This window comes from Anser anser (genome assembly GCF_964211835.1).
Source record: "Anser anser genome assembly, chromosome: 9".
In the NCBI taxonomy this organism is placed as follows: domain Eukaryota; kingdom Metazoa; phylum Chordata; class Aves; order Anseriformes; family Anatidae; genus Anser; species Anser anser.
In genome coordinates this window covers 17,483,535-17,500,073 of record NC_139729.1, presented here as the reverse complement: position 1 = coordinate 17,500,073, position 16,539 = coordinate 17,483,535, and the positions used below count along the sequence as shown (strand labels likewise).

Here is a 16,539-nt window from a genome sequence, read left to right as displayed (position 1 = left end):
ATATATTACACTCCACTTCCAAAGGAAAGTTTGTCTTTTTTCATTAACATTCTTGCATTTAGCTTCTTACAATTGCCATGGTTGTACTTAATGCATAGCCCAATAAATGCCCTTCTGAATAATTCAGGAGGCAGCATGCAGAAATACTTATGCTTCTTGCTGCAGGTGGGATTGAGCTGAGATGTTAAACCTCTGGTTTTGCTGTGGCTGGTCAGAGAGCCAGGAGGGGAGCTGCTGACTGCAGGGCCGCTTCTAGGCCAGCACACTCCATCATGCCAGGGGTCAGTAACACTGCTGGGATGTGAAGGAGTCTCTTCCCTTTCTGGAATAAGCAATGACCCACCAGTAAGATTATTCAGGTCGATCTGATTTGCAGTAGTGCTAAAAGCCATGACCCATAGTAATTAGAGTTTAGGTTCTCAGGCCCTAAAGCTCATATCTTGGTAACTGTTGATGTCTTTGGTTGAACCAAAGTTATTTGCTTGCTTGCTCTTCACATGGAGTATAAAGTACACGTTATCGCTTCATCTGAGGGCTTCCGAACGTTTGTATTTAGCTGTACGGTAGGTCTGCAGGGAAACCTCTTCAAAGTAGACCTGCTGGCTTTGCTGGCATTTTAGAAATGGAGCTGGGGGGAGCACAGAGGCTGTGTGACCTGCAGCCAGCACCCAGGCTCTCAGCAGGCACCTGGGCCTGAGCTGGTGTGGAAGTGAGCATATACTTCTCCTACACGGCCGGGAGGCGGCCTGGGTGATGTCCACAGCGAGCCTGTTCCTCCCGAGAGGAGTGCCGGCCCGAGATCTTTCCCACAGATCTCTCTGCATCAGACTTTCCGCCAGTCCAGAAGGCCCTTTTAGTCTGTTTGATGAGAAGAGAGTTGAGAGATACAACCCAAATCACACCTCTTGTTATGATGAGTTAGATATCCTATTTCAGCTTCAGCCCTGATTTTAGCTGAGGGGCATGGGTGGATCCCTTAATTTCTTGGCACTTCTTCGTAATGGCACAAGCACTTCGCCTACATCACGTATTGTATCAGCTGCCTTCTGAGCAACTGGTGAAGCTGCACAGTTTTGCAGACAGCATTATCTTGATTAATAATTATGATAGAAGCACTTCTGTTAAGCTTAAGTGCTTTATTTCCACCTACTAAATCCTCTTTTGGGAAGGTCTGAAAAACTAGGTTGATTTAAATCTTTTTTTGATACACTTAAGGCGTCTGTTTTGGATGAGCCTCAAGCACTCTGGAAAACAGACCTTCCACAAGCAGCAGGGCGAGTGTTCTCTAACAGAAATGTGAATCTTTGTCTTGTCCAGCACGGAAATATCACCGTAAGCTGGCTCCTACTACTGCAACTGCTAGCCTTGGTGTATCAGTTAGGGGCAAAGCGCAGAAGCAGCAAAATGCTTTGCAAAATGTTCTTGTTGCTGATGTCCACGGTAGTTTACTATATTGATTTCATCATCTCATACCTTTGGAGAATAAGCACCAGTGGTGGTGTTTTGCAAGGCTTTCTGAGTAGTTGAACGCTGCTCTTAAGCCACGTAGATCCAGCAGTTACAAGCTAAGACTTTGTCAGTATGTGTGCACAGCGTAGATAAATGTTCCTTTGGAGATATGGAGACGGGTTTTGATAGCTAGGGTTGGAGACATCAAGGCTTTCTACACCTGAGGCTGGTAACTTTATTTTCAGGTAGAAAAAATCAAAACTCTGAGATGTTGATAGCTGAGAGATTAAAAGCTGGAAGATGCTTTTTTGTTTTCTTCTGTGAAGTTTCCTTTAAGCTTTTCTTCACTTGTGTGACTCTCCTTCGTGCCTTAGTAGTGAGAGGGTCTCTTTGCAGGTGTATCCCATAGCCTTATCTCTTAACACATTGGACTGGAAAGTGGGCTGCAGCCAAAAAAAGGGGGGGGGTACTTTTCCTGCAGAGGAGGTTCCCAGTTTGGGTCCTGTGCACTGGAGCATTTGCATTGCCCTCTTGTGGCAGGTGCCCCACAGCAGCTGGGACTGGGGATTAAACAACTGCAGTTTTCAGTCTGCTTTTTAATTCAGCAGTGTCTCTAGTGAAACCGTGGCTTTCCTAACCTAGAAGCGTGAGTTAGCATGAAAACTTGAAAGCAGAGCTGATGGGATGTAGGAAGTGAAACTGATAGCTCGAGATGCATTATCGAAATGATGTCCCAAAATACGTAGTCAGGATCTAATTGCATCTCTCTAATTATTTGCAGTTAAATTCGCCTGAAGGCTTTTGCAGTGCCTCAGTGATATTAATAGTTTCAGTAACCTGGTGTGGGGGGGAACAAAATAGGGAACAAAGGCTCTGAGAATTAGGTAATCTGTGCTTTCTTTTTTCTATTAGCTAGCACTCTTGTTCTGCCAGGCATCAGTGGTGGGACTAGATCCTGCAGTTTTTTCAAACCAATTCCCCACCAAAACCGGAGTTTGGGCAAAACTTTGGGCTTCCGGCCGGGCAAGGGTTGATGTCTGAATTCAACCACTTTCTGTAAATGGTGAGGGGAGGCTGTGTGTGCGCGTTATGTGTGTGCAAACACACGCCCTGCAGCCTTCCCTGGAGGGTGCTGCCTTGCAGACGTGCCCGCAGCCCTTGATGTCTTTGTTCTCGCCAGCGCTCGCCGTCCGCAGCCTGGCTGGGCCGCAGGAGTTTTATTGCGGCGGGAGCTGCTGCGCGGGTGAATTCCAGCGCGCGCCTTCCCCGGGCCTGCTGCCCCTCTAATTGTTGTGTTGTCAGAAGGCGTGTGCCTCCCAGAGCCTTATCTGATTCCTCCGGAGGCCTTGCAAGCAATTCAGATGTTGACCCCTTGAGCGCAAACAACTCCCTGCACCGCCCGCTTCGGGGCATAGCTGGGAGGTTTAGCGCAAAGCCAGCCGCTCGCTGCGCTTTGTCACCGGGCTGGGGGGCACCTGCGAGGGGCCAGGGAAGGTGAAAGGCTGGTGGGACTCGGAGGGAGACGAGGGGAGTCCGACAGCTGCTCGTGTCAGCGCTGGGATAAGTGCGAGGAGATTAATAGTTATTTAAGGAGCAAATGGGGACATGGCATTCGGCTGTGGCATGCGAGTGTATAAATGCGGTGGAATGGCTGCTCCGCTGGTAACATTTAGACAGATGGCCCCTGGACTGAGTGGAATGACAAGGATCTTTGATTCTCATAAGGATATCTTAAATTTTAATGGGGTACTTTATTTTTTTAATTGACGTCCGGGCAGCACCATCAGCATTTGCAGACTGCGCTGCCTCGTTAATGCTGACTGGCCCTTTGGTCATCTTTCCCCCCGATCTTGAGCAGTCTGGGATTAGGAGAAACAGTCTTTAAGTGAAAGCTGAAACACTGTTGTTTTGCTGTCTGAGCTGGTTTAGGAGACTGTTTTCATCACAGTTGCCTTTTCATCATTCGGCTGGTTGGGGAGCGCGTCTGATGCTAATCTCCATGAGAAGTAAAACAACCGAGCGATACCTCGACGTTTTTTTTTTTGAGGTGTCTTTAGGTGTTATTAGGGCTGGAGGTATGGGACTAATTTTGATTAAATGATCCAAAAATTTATTTTGTTTATTTGTATGATGGAGTAGAAGGGTGGAGAGGTTTTTTTTGACTACACACGAAATTATTGACCAGCGAAAGTGTTCCTGGTGCTGCACATCAGCATCCCGGCACCTTCCTTACAGAACTAGCCTCCAGCAAAAACACGTCCCAGGTCCGTTAAATAAGTCATGGGTGGTTGAATAACCTGCAGGAGATGAGACATAACTGTCATCTGCACTGCCAAAGCTGCAATCTCCTCTCCATTTGGAGAAGGTGATCCCATACGGATCATTGTCCTGCAACAGCTACTTCGCATGCCTGGAGCCCAGCTGTGGGCTCTCTCCTCTAACAGAGGCTCTGGGACATGCAGCGTCTTCTCTGCTGCTGTGGATGGGGAAACTGAGGCAGAGAGGGTAAATGACTAACCTGAGGCAACACGGAGAGTCACTGGTTCATCCAGGATTAGGACTCAATATATAATTGCTTTTATTACTCCACTGCCTGGAGGCCTTAGCCGAAGCAGAGGCCCATTAAGCGCAGGGCTTTTTTACATAGCAAGGAGCAATCCTTGCCCTGGAGACCTTGCAGCCTCAAGTAGGCTGAGGGTGGAGGGGGAGGCAAGGTGGCTTGCCCAAGGACACGGCGTGCTGCTGGCAGAGCAAGGGAGCGAGCCAGCTGTCCGTCCTCTCTGCCTGTTCCCTCTGCAGACCATCCCAGCTCCCAAAATTAATTCCCCCACATCATTCCCCACAAGACCTTTTGTGTCTCAGCTTGTAATAGCAAGCCGCACCGTCTCTGCAAGATCCCTTTTGCCTCACTGAAGCCCCAATAGCACCAGCCTCACCTTGGGCTTTTGATTAAATGCTCCATAAAAATATCAGGCTTTTCCAGACAGAAGCAAAAAGAAGAGCCCAAGTTGAGGCTGGTGCTATTGGGGCTTCAGCGAGGCAAAGAGCCTTTGCTGCTTGGCTTATAATACAGGCTTGTCCTGGAGCCACTCTCTGGAAAAGGAGTGACTGTAGGAAAGAGGAGAGTCTTTGGCAGGCTGACTGAAGTACTGCGAGATACCCGAGCTTTATGGATTTGGGTGGGTTTGAAACTGTAGTATATGGAGGGAAATGGGGTGCCTGTCCCCTCAAATGAAGGGAGGAGCCCAATTTCCATGTGCCATGTCCTCTGCTAGTGGCAGAACTAGGTGTGTTTGTCACTGCATGTTCCCTGGATGATCCCAGAGCCGATGGTGTGTGTGTGTGTGTGTGAACCACAAACATCTGTCCCTAAGATGGGCACAAACGATGCCCTTCAGATGAGCACAAGAACAAGACTACGTGTACCTGGCTGAGCCTCGTGTCCTGCTCACCTGCTGTCCTGTGTGTCTGCAGCCAGTGCTTGCTCCTTCGGAGGAATAAAAGAATGGAGTAACTGTGTAGCTCCTTCCCTAGAGTATTTTCCTAGCTCCCAATTATTTGTGGATCAGAATTTGAAAATCAGGTCGGTTGCCTTGATGGATTTTTCTCCATTAGAATTTGTCTGATGTCTTCTTGACCACATGTAGGCTTTCAGTATCCCCAATATTGGAGTGGCCAGGTATAGGCGTGACTAAAGGCTCTGGGCCCCTTTGCCAGTGAGTCACACCAGTGCAGTTACTACCCAAGTTAGAGGTCCTAAGTGTCACCCTACGTAGTATGGTCTGATCTGTGAGAAGAGGAATGGTCTTTGGGTAGAATACAAGACCATTGGATGATGTAGCCTTGTACAATATGGAGCCAGTTGCACTGTACTGAACCTGATGATTTTCATCAAGATATAGCAAGATATCAAGATATATATCCCTGCAAAAGGTCTGGATCTGGGTGTTGGTAGACATGGGGAGCCTGCCTCCTTGTGATAGCTTGCTGCCCTGTGAATCATCTAGTATGCAAACTCTTTTCCCAGGTCGGTTACATGCTGTTGATCTACTGTGTGGCTGTGCAAAGCTTTACTTCTTTGTTTCAGTCACCGATGTAAAAGGGGGTATATTCTCTGCAAATACTCGTCCTCTTTGAGTAACACAGGTAGGGTGGTGCTGAGAGCATGCTGTACATCCTCCATCACAAAGGCCGTGCTGCTGCTAGCCAGTCTGTGCTAATGTTGCTCCGTTAACACTTCTGTGCATCTCTTTGCCTCTAGCCGCAGTACACGAACCTGGGGCTCCTGAACAGCATGGACCAGCAGATTCAGAATGGCTCCTCCTCCACCAGCCCCTACAACACGGAGCACACGCAGAACAGCGTCACGGCGCCCTCGCCTTATGCCCAGCCCAGCTCGACTTTTGATGCACTCTCGCCCTCCCCAGCCATTCCTTCCAACACAGACTACCCGGGACCTCACAGCTTCGATGTATCATTTCAGCAGTCCAGCACAGCAAAGTCAGCAACGTGGACGGTAAGGATGCAATGTAGCCTTGCTCCTTCACTGGCTTCAGCCCTGCAGCCCATAGCGACACTGTTGGTCTGATACATATCCAGGCTTGTGCAAGAATGGAGTAACCTGTGTCCTCTTCAGTGCATGACATGTCACACACACACAGAAGGGAGAGATTTATCTTGGTTGCTCTGGGAGGGTGTGGTGGGAATTTAACCCTCAATAGTATTACTAAATCCCAGGTGAATAAAATGCCTTGCAAAAAGACAATTGCTTAAAGACCATGTGTGACGAAACAGTGGCTCTCTATTTGGGTCTAGCATATGCTGGAGTATAAACAGGAGATGGGCCTAGGGATAGCTTCAGTGCTTCCCTTGGCATTCTTCAGCATCTGTGGGTTTGCGTAAGGTTCAGGTTTAGTGTGCAGGGCTGTGCCAGCAGGATGGAGGTACGGGATGGAGATGTTGCTCCCTGATCTGACCCAGAGTGGGGCTTTTTCTCCACATCTTGTCCCCCTTGTAGGTGGTGTGAGAACCCCAGTGTCACCAGCTCTGGTCAGTCCTGCAGTATGTAGGTTAATTTTGTAACTTAACGTTTTCGTCTTGCTCTCAGAGTAGTGGCAGTGGTTTTTCGTTTGCTTTAGTTTATTAAATAAAAGTATAAAGCTTGAAATTTGAAGACTAGCTTTTGATTTCTGGAGCTGGCTTGGTTGTTCAAGCTCTTGGAACTTCATAACCTACAAGGCAGTAGTGCTGGAGCTGTGGGTCCTGGTGTGATTTAGGGCTCTGGAGGTGTTTAAGACAGCACTATTCTCCACTACAAAGATGATCAGTATTTGCCTTCCTCTACTTTGGGTACTCACGTTTGCTGCAGTGAATAATGCCCTATATGTGCTTCCCTGTGTAGTGAGTGAGGAGGGTTAGACAAGTCGAGCCTCAGTCCTGTGAATAACGCTAGAGTTAAGTGCCTAAATTGTGTGTTACCAGTAACCCCTGCTGTGCCTGATAATTAGGTAAACCAGATTCGAATCTGGTTTAAAGATTTAAAAAGATTTTTTTTTTTAAATGCATACATTGATTCTTCAAGCATCAGCTCAAATCTCAGTGTTCAGCATATTATGAATTGTCTTCTATTTTTCTTCAATCAAAACTGTTTTGCTTTGAGTACTTTCATTTTATGGTATCTTTTTGTTTAATGGTATCGGGATTATCTAATGCTTTTTTCCCCATCTTCTGAAGTCATTCTGGACAAAAGCAGTGACTTTTTAACAAAACAAAAAAGACTTCTTAATCAAAAGCTAAGAACAGTATTTTTTCCCCACTAAAGAACAACTTAAATCTCAAAATCAATTACAGTTCCTGCTAGATTATATTTAACAAAAAGTCCTCAGTACTGCTGGTGATGAAGCAGTGGAACCTGTGTGCTCCTAATTTGCCAGATGGAAAGAGATGCCACATAACAGTAAGTCGGTGTAGTTTTGCATCCTTTGTAAATAAGTTTTTCAGAAAGTTTTTGTCTAAAGCTGCTAACAATAACCTTGGTTAAAAAATTGTTTCATGGGGTTAAAATGTATTATGTCTGCTTGAGAACAAATTTGTGATTGCTTATGTGTAAAAGGGTGGAAGCTTTTTTTAGTGTGAGGTTGAAATGCATCTTCTCTTTACCTGCACTGGGAGTGATGCCTCTTTCATGCTTGTTTTCATGCCCAGGTTTCTCCACTTAAACTACACACTATTTATTTTGATATTTCCTTCCTTAAAGGGAAATAAGTCACGTCTCCTTTCCATTTCTCAGAGCAAGAAAACGCTGCCCTTGGATTTTTTGCAAGCTGCTCTGGAGAGGATCCTTTGAGGGAGATATGAAAAAGATGTTGCCTTTTGATACATATGTACAAAGAATTATCTAATGCAGCTGCAGGGAACCAATGTGTTTGCCATCCTTTCAACTAGGAGAAGCGGTCTTTTGAAATGCATTTTGAACATACGTAGTAGGCTGTTCCAGCAGAGCTGAAGACAAGTGAGCTAATCCCAAGTGTAAAATGAAGCAAGCACTTGAGATGTTTCACTGTAGTGATAGTGGCTTTCTGGGGTCAGAAGTGAGGCTGAGATTTTAATGTGAATCTGTGTGGTAGTCAAAAATGCAGTTTCATGCTGGTCTTAAAAAGTACTCCTTGGTAACTGATCACCAAAAGTGCAACAGCCTGGGCACCAGCACACTTTGGTTTTTTTTGCCCCAACATGGGTGATGCTACAAACAGAAAATGTGCTGCCTGTGGCTGTTGCAATCTGCCTAGGGAAAAGTCTTTATTTTACTAAAGGGATAGACTCCTAAACAGCTCTCTGATCCTGGAGGAATGTCCGGGTGTCCCTGTGCTGAGTCAGGTAACCTGGATTTAGCTGCTTGTGCAGGAGCAGCATGCTGTGTGTTTGCAGTGGCTGATGACAGTCTTGTGGTGGCTGCTGGGGACCTTCAATCGATATGCATTTCACACTCAAGCATCTTTGCATCTTCAGAGCTCTGCCCTTGTGCTAATTAATCCACCAACTCATTTCACATGGGCTGTTGAGCAGTTGGTAATAGGTGTTCGACAGCTTTATCAGTGGGGTGGGCGGGGAGGGATGTGAAGGCTCTCTTTCCCGCTGCTGTCCTGAGAAATGTGGAAACATGCGCGAAATGTTGATGAAAGAAGGATTGCCCCATCCTCTCAGCAAGAGCAAGTTCTCTGACTTGCTCATTCTTCCCCCCCCCCCCATGTGACTTCATGTGCTTTGATTAATGCCTGTTGACTTTTTTTAATGATGGATTAGGAACTTACCCAACTGGAAGAGTTTCTTCCACTGCAATGACCTATTAAAAGTTTAATTACTAGATGGCCCCACCCTTATTAAGAGTCCAAAACTTGAAAGCCTTGTTTCTTAGTTCTTTTTTTCCTCTTGTGTTCCCCAGGGCAACGGTATGAAGTAAGGAAACTCATTGTATCGCACTTTCCCCTGCTTGGGAGGGGATTAGCCAGGCTGACCCACCTTGCCCTGCTGGGAAGGCTCGGCGGTGGTGGTGGAGCTGTTGTCCTGGCTGGCAGGGCGCTTTGCCATAGCTCCTCTGAGCTTGTTCGGGGCTGAGTCATGTTAGATTAGGTCATGGGAGTGAAGGCTGTGGGCTTGGTGAGAGGACTGGGTTATTTATCCTGGAAAAGCAAAAGCTGCTTTGTGAGGGTTAGAGACATCTGAAGGTGCGTCAGACTTCTTGGTTACTTGTGTGCCTAGCTTTGGAGGGAATAATCTGAAGTCATACGTTAGATCTCCAGGTTGCTTCTAGAGGTGAGAGAAAGAAGGTACTACTAGCAAGTACCTAAATACCAGGCCTGTTCAAACAGCCCTAAATTCCACCGTCACCCCCTAAAACCTGTTTTTCGTAGTGTTATTTTTTTCCACGTTCTCTGGACTTCCTACAGGCAGGTTTACTTTCCTAGGACAGCACCAGAATCAGCAGTATTGGTGTAGGATAAGCTGGTAAGGAGATGAATATAACATCAGGAGGACTGCTTCTCTGCTCAGGTTTGTGATGGGATCCTAATTAAAGGGGGGAGGGAACTAGCTAAAAACTGGAGAGAAACACCAGTTGCTGTGAGGTGAGAGAGAGATTTCATATGTATGAGCAGCTCACTTTGAAAATATTGCAAATTTTCTCTCTGAAGTCTTTCATGACCTTAAGTAGGAATTCCAGTAAAACATGCTGTCTAATCAGGTTAGCTCTTCATTTGTATGCAATGTTGAGCTAATTAATGATGACAAATTGAGATTGGATTGCAGAGGACTTTATAAGCATCCTTGATTATTTTTTTAATTAATGACCTGAGAACACAAGTAAGAATATAAGCAGGTTAATCAGTCTTTTCAGAAGGAAAACCTTTAACAATTGAAACTCTCTTGAGGTGTTTAAAAACAAAAGCCTTAGCAGTCTAAATTGAACGAAGTTTCTCACATGCATACTGGGGCCAAGCAGCTCATGTTAGAGCAAAACCATCTGGAAAGCCATGCTGCAAAGGATCAAGCAGTTATCGTTTTGTAATGCTGAGACGGTTGTTAAGGTTGAGAGAGAAGCCCCATGAATTGGGTGAAGTTGGGTGAAGCTTATCTGGAGCTGTCATTTATTGTGGGATACTTCCTCTGTGAGAATTCTCATATACCCAGGCTTGCAATATCTCCTCCCATTTCTGCAGCAGAAGCAAACAAGAGGTTTCAAAAGTGTGCCACCTCAGACTTTTTTTTATTAGTGGAAGTAACTTGTGTGCAGGTTTCCCCACCCACTCTGAGTGTAAGTAAATAAATAAATAACTGTACTGGCTTTTCCCCCTTAAAAAGGTTTGGCAATCACCTGTTGCCAGCAGAGCTTCTTACATGGGGAACAGCGTGGCTGCAGCAGGAAAGTAAAAATTAAAATTGTGTGTCAAGGTAAGTAAAAGTTAACATTACTGCCAAACTCAAGCTATCAAAAAAACAGATCGGATCCACCCATTCCCATAAGCAAGATACCACCGTATAAGTCATGAGACTTTTTAAAAGACAAACAGGTTCTTCATATTCTCCCCCAGGTTTTTGAGCCTTTAGGGTGCATCTACTAAATCTTCTAAAGCTTTTCTTGGTAGTCAAGAGGGTTAAGGATAGAGCAGAAATAGTTTTTCAGTTTTTATATGAAAACTGAAATTTATTTGCAATTTTTTGATTTTGCTGAAGACAGCTAGCCCTGGAAAACTTGCATAATTCAAATGTTGGCAATATCTGAGTGTAGCAGTTTATTCTCATGCCCTGCAGTAGTTTAGAAATGAGCAAGGTTGGTCCATGCTTTGTTATGAAACGTGGAGCTTTGCAAAGCTGCAATCGACGTTCCAGTCGGGCACACTGGTTCTCCTGTTCTCAATAAACTCAGCTGTACCTAAAGCTGTATGAAATATTCAGATTTCAGACTCTTAAATAGCAAAGCTGGTTAACAATTTGTGCAACATGCAAAAAAGCAACTAAATGTATTATGCTGGCTGGAGGTATTGGATTTGGAAAGGCTGTGTTTTTAAGGAGGGCAAAAAGAATGCACTCAAATTAGTCTGTGCTAGCAAGAACAGGTTTCCATGGTGGAGAGTGCAGATTCCTTGGCCGGTCCATCTCAGTCTTATTTCAATTTCATTCATTCCATTTTCATTTTAGACGTATTATCTTGAACCACCTGGTAAAATGAGATTTTTTTTCCCCCCTATATATAAAATGAGTTAGAAGTTGGTGCATGGGGACACTGCAGCAGAGAGAGGGTGTTGCCTTGACTCTAATTGTTCAGTGTTCTCTTAATCTGCTCAAGTAATGAGTTGTTTCAGTAACACCGGTAATGTCAAGTATTGCTCCTACTGCTGATCAGCTTTCTGCATCATAAGTGACAACTCTCTGAAGGCTGGTGACTCTTCCAGTAAACTTGCACATGGTGCTGTACTAGGTGTTCGTGTGAAATCATAGCTTTGTTATTCCTCAACAGCGTGCCACTCGCACAAGCTAGGTGTCTTCTGGTCAGTGTGATTTGAGTTTTCCCAATTTTACCCTTGAATATTCTTTAAAGCTGTTAGGAAATTGAGAATGGAAGCAGTCGTGTTTCAGGATTTTGAATTTCCCTTTCTTTGGAGGCTCTGAGTCAGCAGTGGTGAGGGCTTTAGCTGTTAGCATAGGGTGGTTGGGAAGGGTCTCTGTAAAAGAGGCTTGTTTGTGCAGACAGTCTGCAGATGTCTCCAAGCACTGAAATTGGCCATCTTCTGGACACGTTTTGCTAATGTTTTCATGGCTTTAAATGTAGGTTTTCTCTTCAGCCCATCTGCTTGTTGATGCATACGCTGTAGACTGTTAAGAGAACTGATGCAATGGTGTGAGCTCAGGGCTTGGCTCTGCACTGATCTCAGCAAAGCGGGAGCATTGCCTTATTTGGGCATTTGTCTTGGGCAAGAAGTGGTAAGAATTGGCTTCCTAAACTTCCTTGCAGCCGTACCTGCCTAAAGAGGCTGTTTTCTGGTGCATGCACCTCTTCCCTGCTTAGAGCAGACAGGATGGGGTTTGGTTGTAGTGATGGCTCTCGTGCATGAAGAGGTGTTGACCACGCTTTCCTGTTTGAATAACTTGGAGTGTTTCCCTCTCTGATATTACAGAGCCTAATATTAAGGCTGTTAAGGCATATGAAACTTGTCCTAGGTCACCTACCTGGAAAGAGGGCAGCTAGGCTTGTTGTCTTTGAAGGAGGTGCCTTTCTCACGGCAGGGACGTGTTTTCAAGCTAGCAGAGCTGGGAAGAACCAGTTTCCCTGTGAGAACCAGTCCAGGAGGGGCCTGCTGGAGTCTGTTTTGCTTTTTGTGCTAGAGTAAAAGGAGATCTGAGTGCATTAGGTTCCCATTAAAATGTAATTTTTCCTTTTCCCCCTAGTCTCATTGTCATGTATATTTTGTTTGTGTTAGCAGTTATCTTTTTCTGTTACTCCTTGCAAGCAGCTGTACAGCTCCTTGTAATAGTTACCAGAAAAAGTCTTGATGTGAGTTGGCTCTTTTTTTTCCTTTATTGTTTTTTAAATCCTGTTAAGGCCATGCAGTCAGCCCATATGAGCTGCTCTTGCAGTGATAGGTTTTGAAGGATGCTCCCTTTTAGACGAGTCCCCTTTATGATGGTAGACCTTTATTGTCATATAACTGACTTCAGGAGCCTGAACGGGGCTCTTAGTGCCCAGGGATGCTTCCTCTACAGACATTTGGACACAAGGAAGGCATCTAAATTGATGGTGTGAATGTCCTTTTCTTTCAGCCAGGATTTAGTCTTCTGGCAGCTGTGCCCGTGCTGACTCTCCCAATTTAACAGGAGACCAGTTAGAGCTCACTACAGGTCTCCCAGGATCCGCAAGTGCAAAACCCTGAGACATTAGGGACAGGCATAGTAGGATGGAGAAAGTAATCGTGGGAAGGGCTTGTGTCTTCCTTAGGATCCGCAGGGGCAGCAGATCTGTCTGCTGCTTTGCACAAGCAATTTCTAGCTCTACCGACATCGCGCTTGTTTTTTTTTGTTTCTTTTCTCAAGGATTTGGCAAAAGTTGTCTTAAAGTTTGTCCTTTCTGAAGAGAAAATTCAGAGGGAGAGAATTAAGTGCAAGAATTCTTTTTGTTTCTTAATGGGAACTTTTTCTGTCTATGTGGAGAGAAAAAGTTAATTAAACATAATTTTCATCAATGCAACTTGCACAAAAAAGCCCCACCTACTTTCATGAGAAAGGAATAAAGAGAATCGTAATCCTGGATTAGGTATCTTTCACTACACACATATAAAAACAACACCGTGTGAAAAGGGGGAAAATATATATGTATACACACACACACTAAACATACCAATGTGCCTCCAGCAGTATTACCAAAGGAATTAACTTTACAAGAAACAGCCACAGCCTGGAAGGAAGCCACTTTTCAAATAAAAGCTGAATGAGACTTGTGGTTTCTGAGAACTCTGAGAAGGAAGGGTTAAAAAAACATCTTACAGATAAGAATAGCTGGTGTTGGGAGATGAGTGAACATCTACAAGTAGGGGAGGGTCACTGTTTAAATCCTCTTTTCTTTTTTTTTCCCCTCCTCTTAGTTAAAAATTGGCTTCTGCTGAGAACAACATGTAGGATTAATGTAGTACTTTAAATCTTCAAAGTGCTGCACAAACATTACTTCCCTAATCAGCAAACACCTTAGCTCGGTAGGCAAATCAGGCGTGTAGTCGCCATCTTAGGGAGGGGAAACCAAGGTGCTAGGAGTCTGCAATATTTCCAACTGGTAGTCTTTTGGAGTGTGTTGGGCTTTTTTGATGCTTTAGGGTCTCTTGTACTGTTCAGCATGGGGGCTGCCTCTCTAAAACCTGCTGAGCTCTCCTGGATTTCATAAGCACGAAGCATGCAAACTGCAGTGTGGCTCAAGCAAGACATCTGATGAGTTGCCACCTTACCTTGCCAAACATCACTGCAAGCTGGACCAGAAGGGAGGCAGCCCACTCTGGGGCACAGAGTTTCATAAAGTTTTCTTTTAAAAAATAAAATAAAATAGCCGGTTCCCCCATGCCCTTGAGTTGTATTACTTAAGTTGTCTCAGTTGAACACTGTTTCACGGTACTTCAACCAGAAAAACACCCCCAAACCCAAAGGTTAGGAAAAAAATATTTGAGTGACTTAAGTTACTTTTGATGTAAGGATTTTCAGGTCGGCTGGTGTAAGAGTTATTGCTCACCTTGCAAACAAAGACCAGCCTTGGATATGATCATTCCTTTCCCTAGGTTGGTTGAAATATTCCAGTTGATGTAGATCTTATTTCCTTGCTAACTTCATACAGAACAAGCAACAGATTGGCAGTGTGCTGAAGCAAGCATAATTTTTGTTTTATTTGTGGTGCTCTGTATACTGAGGGTTTAGCTCCAGTGCCTGGCAGACCATATGCTATGAAGAAGTCTTACTTTGTTTTATTTTTTGAAGTGTCCTGGGTAAGGATGGCTTCTGTATAGAAAGAGCATGAACTTTATTATGCAATGGAAATCTTTTCATGAGGTTTTGCTATGTGCAGGTGTGTCAGGCTTGTTATTGTAAACACAGTAGAATAGTTACCCAAATAAGAGCTTGGATCCTGTTACAAATAGACTGGAGTGGAGAAATTGCATCTCTGTATTGATACAAACTGATGCTTCCAGTTGTTTCAGATAACACTTGCACATTGGAGCAAAACTCGGTGCATTCTGAGAAGCAAAGTGCTGCTTCTCCCTCGTTTTATCAGATGTATTGTGATAGCTTTTTTCCCCCCAAGGAGAGCAGAATACTCGCTCGTCTGATAAAGGGAGTGTTTCATGATCTGCTGATAAGCATCAGCCACTGAAATAAGAGGGGGGAGGAATGGGGTTTAAGTTTTCTGACTTTTTTTTTTCCCTTTAGAAGCAATAGCCATGCTGCCTTGCAGGGCTGGAGGAGAGGGAATCTCCCTCCCCTTGAAGAGCAGAGGGAGTGTCCCTGCACGGGTCCTCTTCTCCTGCCCGTGTGTGCTGCCCTCATGCATGGGGCTCACCTTGCTTTCCTCCTGGGGAGAGAGGCTGCATCGCCTGGAGATGCTCGGGAAGGGAGCAGCACAGGCAAGCTGTGGATTTGGCTCCGAGCCCAGCCTCAGCACTGCTCCTGCCTTGTGATTTAGATGTAATCGGGGCGATGTTGTGCAAGTTGTTCCCTCTGCCTCCGTTTCTCCCCCTGCCTTTCCGTGTGCCCACCCTCCAAGTCAGGATGGTGTCAGCGTGATCCTGTGTTGTAAAGCACTTAGATCCCCCTTGGGAAATGCACAGGGGGATGGCTGGAGGCTGCTGCTTGCCGTGCATCTCATATCACTGGGCTTTGCTTTCAGGCCTCGTACTTTGACTTATTTACGGGACACTAAAATCTTTTTACAAACCAACTTCTGAACAAGTCAAAGCGTATCTCCAGGCTAAAGCTTGAAACTACCTAAGTCGTGGATGGGTTATTGCTTCCCTTCTTGAGAGCTCAATGTTTACCTGCATCAGGCACACCAGGTATAAGACTTGCTGATGTAGAGGCTGCTTGAAGGCCATGGTGCGAAGGGAAGCCTCTTCCTGTTTATGTAGCTGTACTGCTACAATGTGCGAGTGCTGCTGTGGTGCTGAGCTGGGGCAAACACACCCTGCCACTGTCGGGGCTTATCAGCTCACCCATGTGAGCTGTGGCTGGGAGCTTCTGCCAGCAGGCTGCCTTGCTCCTGACCTCCTTGGAAGGGGGACAGAGCTGAGCCCATACTTCCTACCAAACCAGAGCACCCAGAACTCCTCTCTTAAAAGATGGGGCTGGAAAAGCAAAGGGATGGGAGCGGTGCTGTTAGGCTCGGTGTCTAGCCCAAGGGTGGCAGCAGGGCAGCTTGCCTGCTCTGTTCGTCCTTTGAGCATCAGCATTGCCATGGGTGGGAGAGAAAGTGTTCTCATGAGATGTTTGTCAGGTGGCTGAGCACTAAATGACAGCTGTTCATTAATCAGTGAGGTGGTGACTGGTTATGTGATGAGTTCCTTGTTGCCTGTCTCTTCTGCTGCACACTGCTCACGTTATTCATTCTTAGTCATTTTCTTGACTGGTTCTTTGTGAACAAAGGGGACTCTGACAAAAATCAGTCTGCAATTCTAGGTCTGTTACTGAAGTTTTCTATGGTACTGATACCCACAAAGGAGGTGGCCAGGTGCCTAGGAAAAGCTTCAGAAGAACCATCATTAGTTCTGTAAAGATTCAAGTTTCTCAAAGGCAGCACAGAGACTGACTGCTTTAAAATACAGTTCCTATAAGAAATGAATAAACTTAACCGTCATCTGGTAACCCTTCAGTGTGCTGACCTCTCTGAGTTACTCGTTGGTTTCCTTTGCCCTGCTTCTCATAGAGGCTGCGGAGGTAGGATTCTTTGTTCCTGGGTTCACTTTTTCAGCTGATCTGTGCAATACATAGATGGAGAGAACTGGTTTGTGCTCGTGCTACCGGTGTGCAGAGGACGCTGCAGTGTTGTGTTCCCTGGCTGACGGGAAGAGC

General features: G+C 45.4%; 1 protein-coding gene across 11 annotated transcripts in view; it reads left to right on the top strand.

Moving 5' to 3' along the window:
* TP63 (tumor protein p63) overlaps window positions 1–16,539 on the top strand; it is a 154,532-nt gene that overhangs the window by 97,087 nt on the left and 40,906 nt on the right. For all 11 annotated transcript variants that reach the window (XM_083848016.1, XM_083848014.1, XM_083848015.1 and 8 more), the window contains one exon: window positions 5,711–5,965. In XM_083848016.1, coding sequence (XP_083704142.1) covers window positions 5,711–5,965 — 255 coding nt within the window. The remainder of the gene's footprint in view (window positions 1–5,710; window positions 5,966–16,539) is intronic.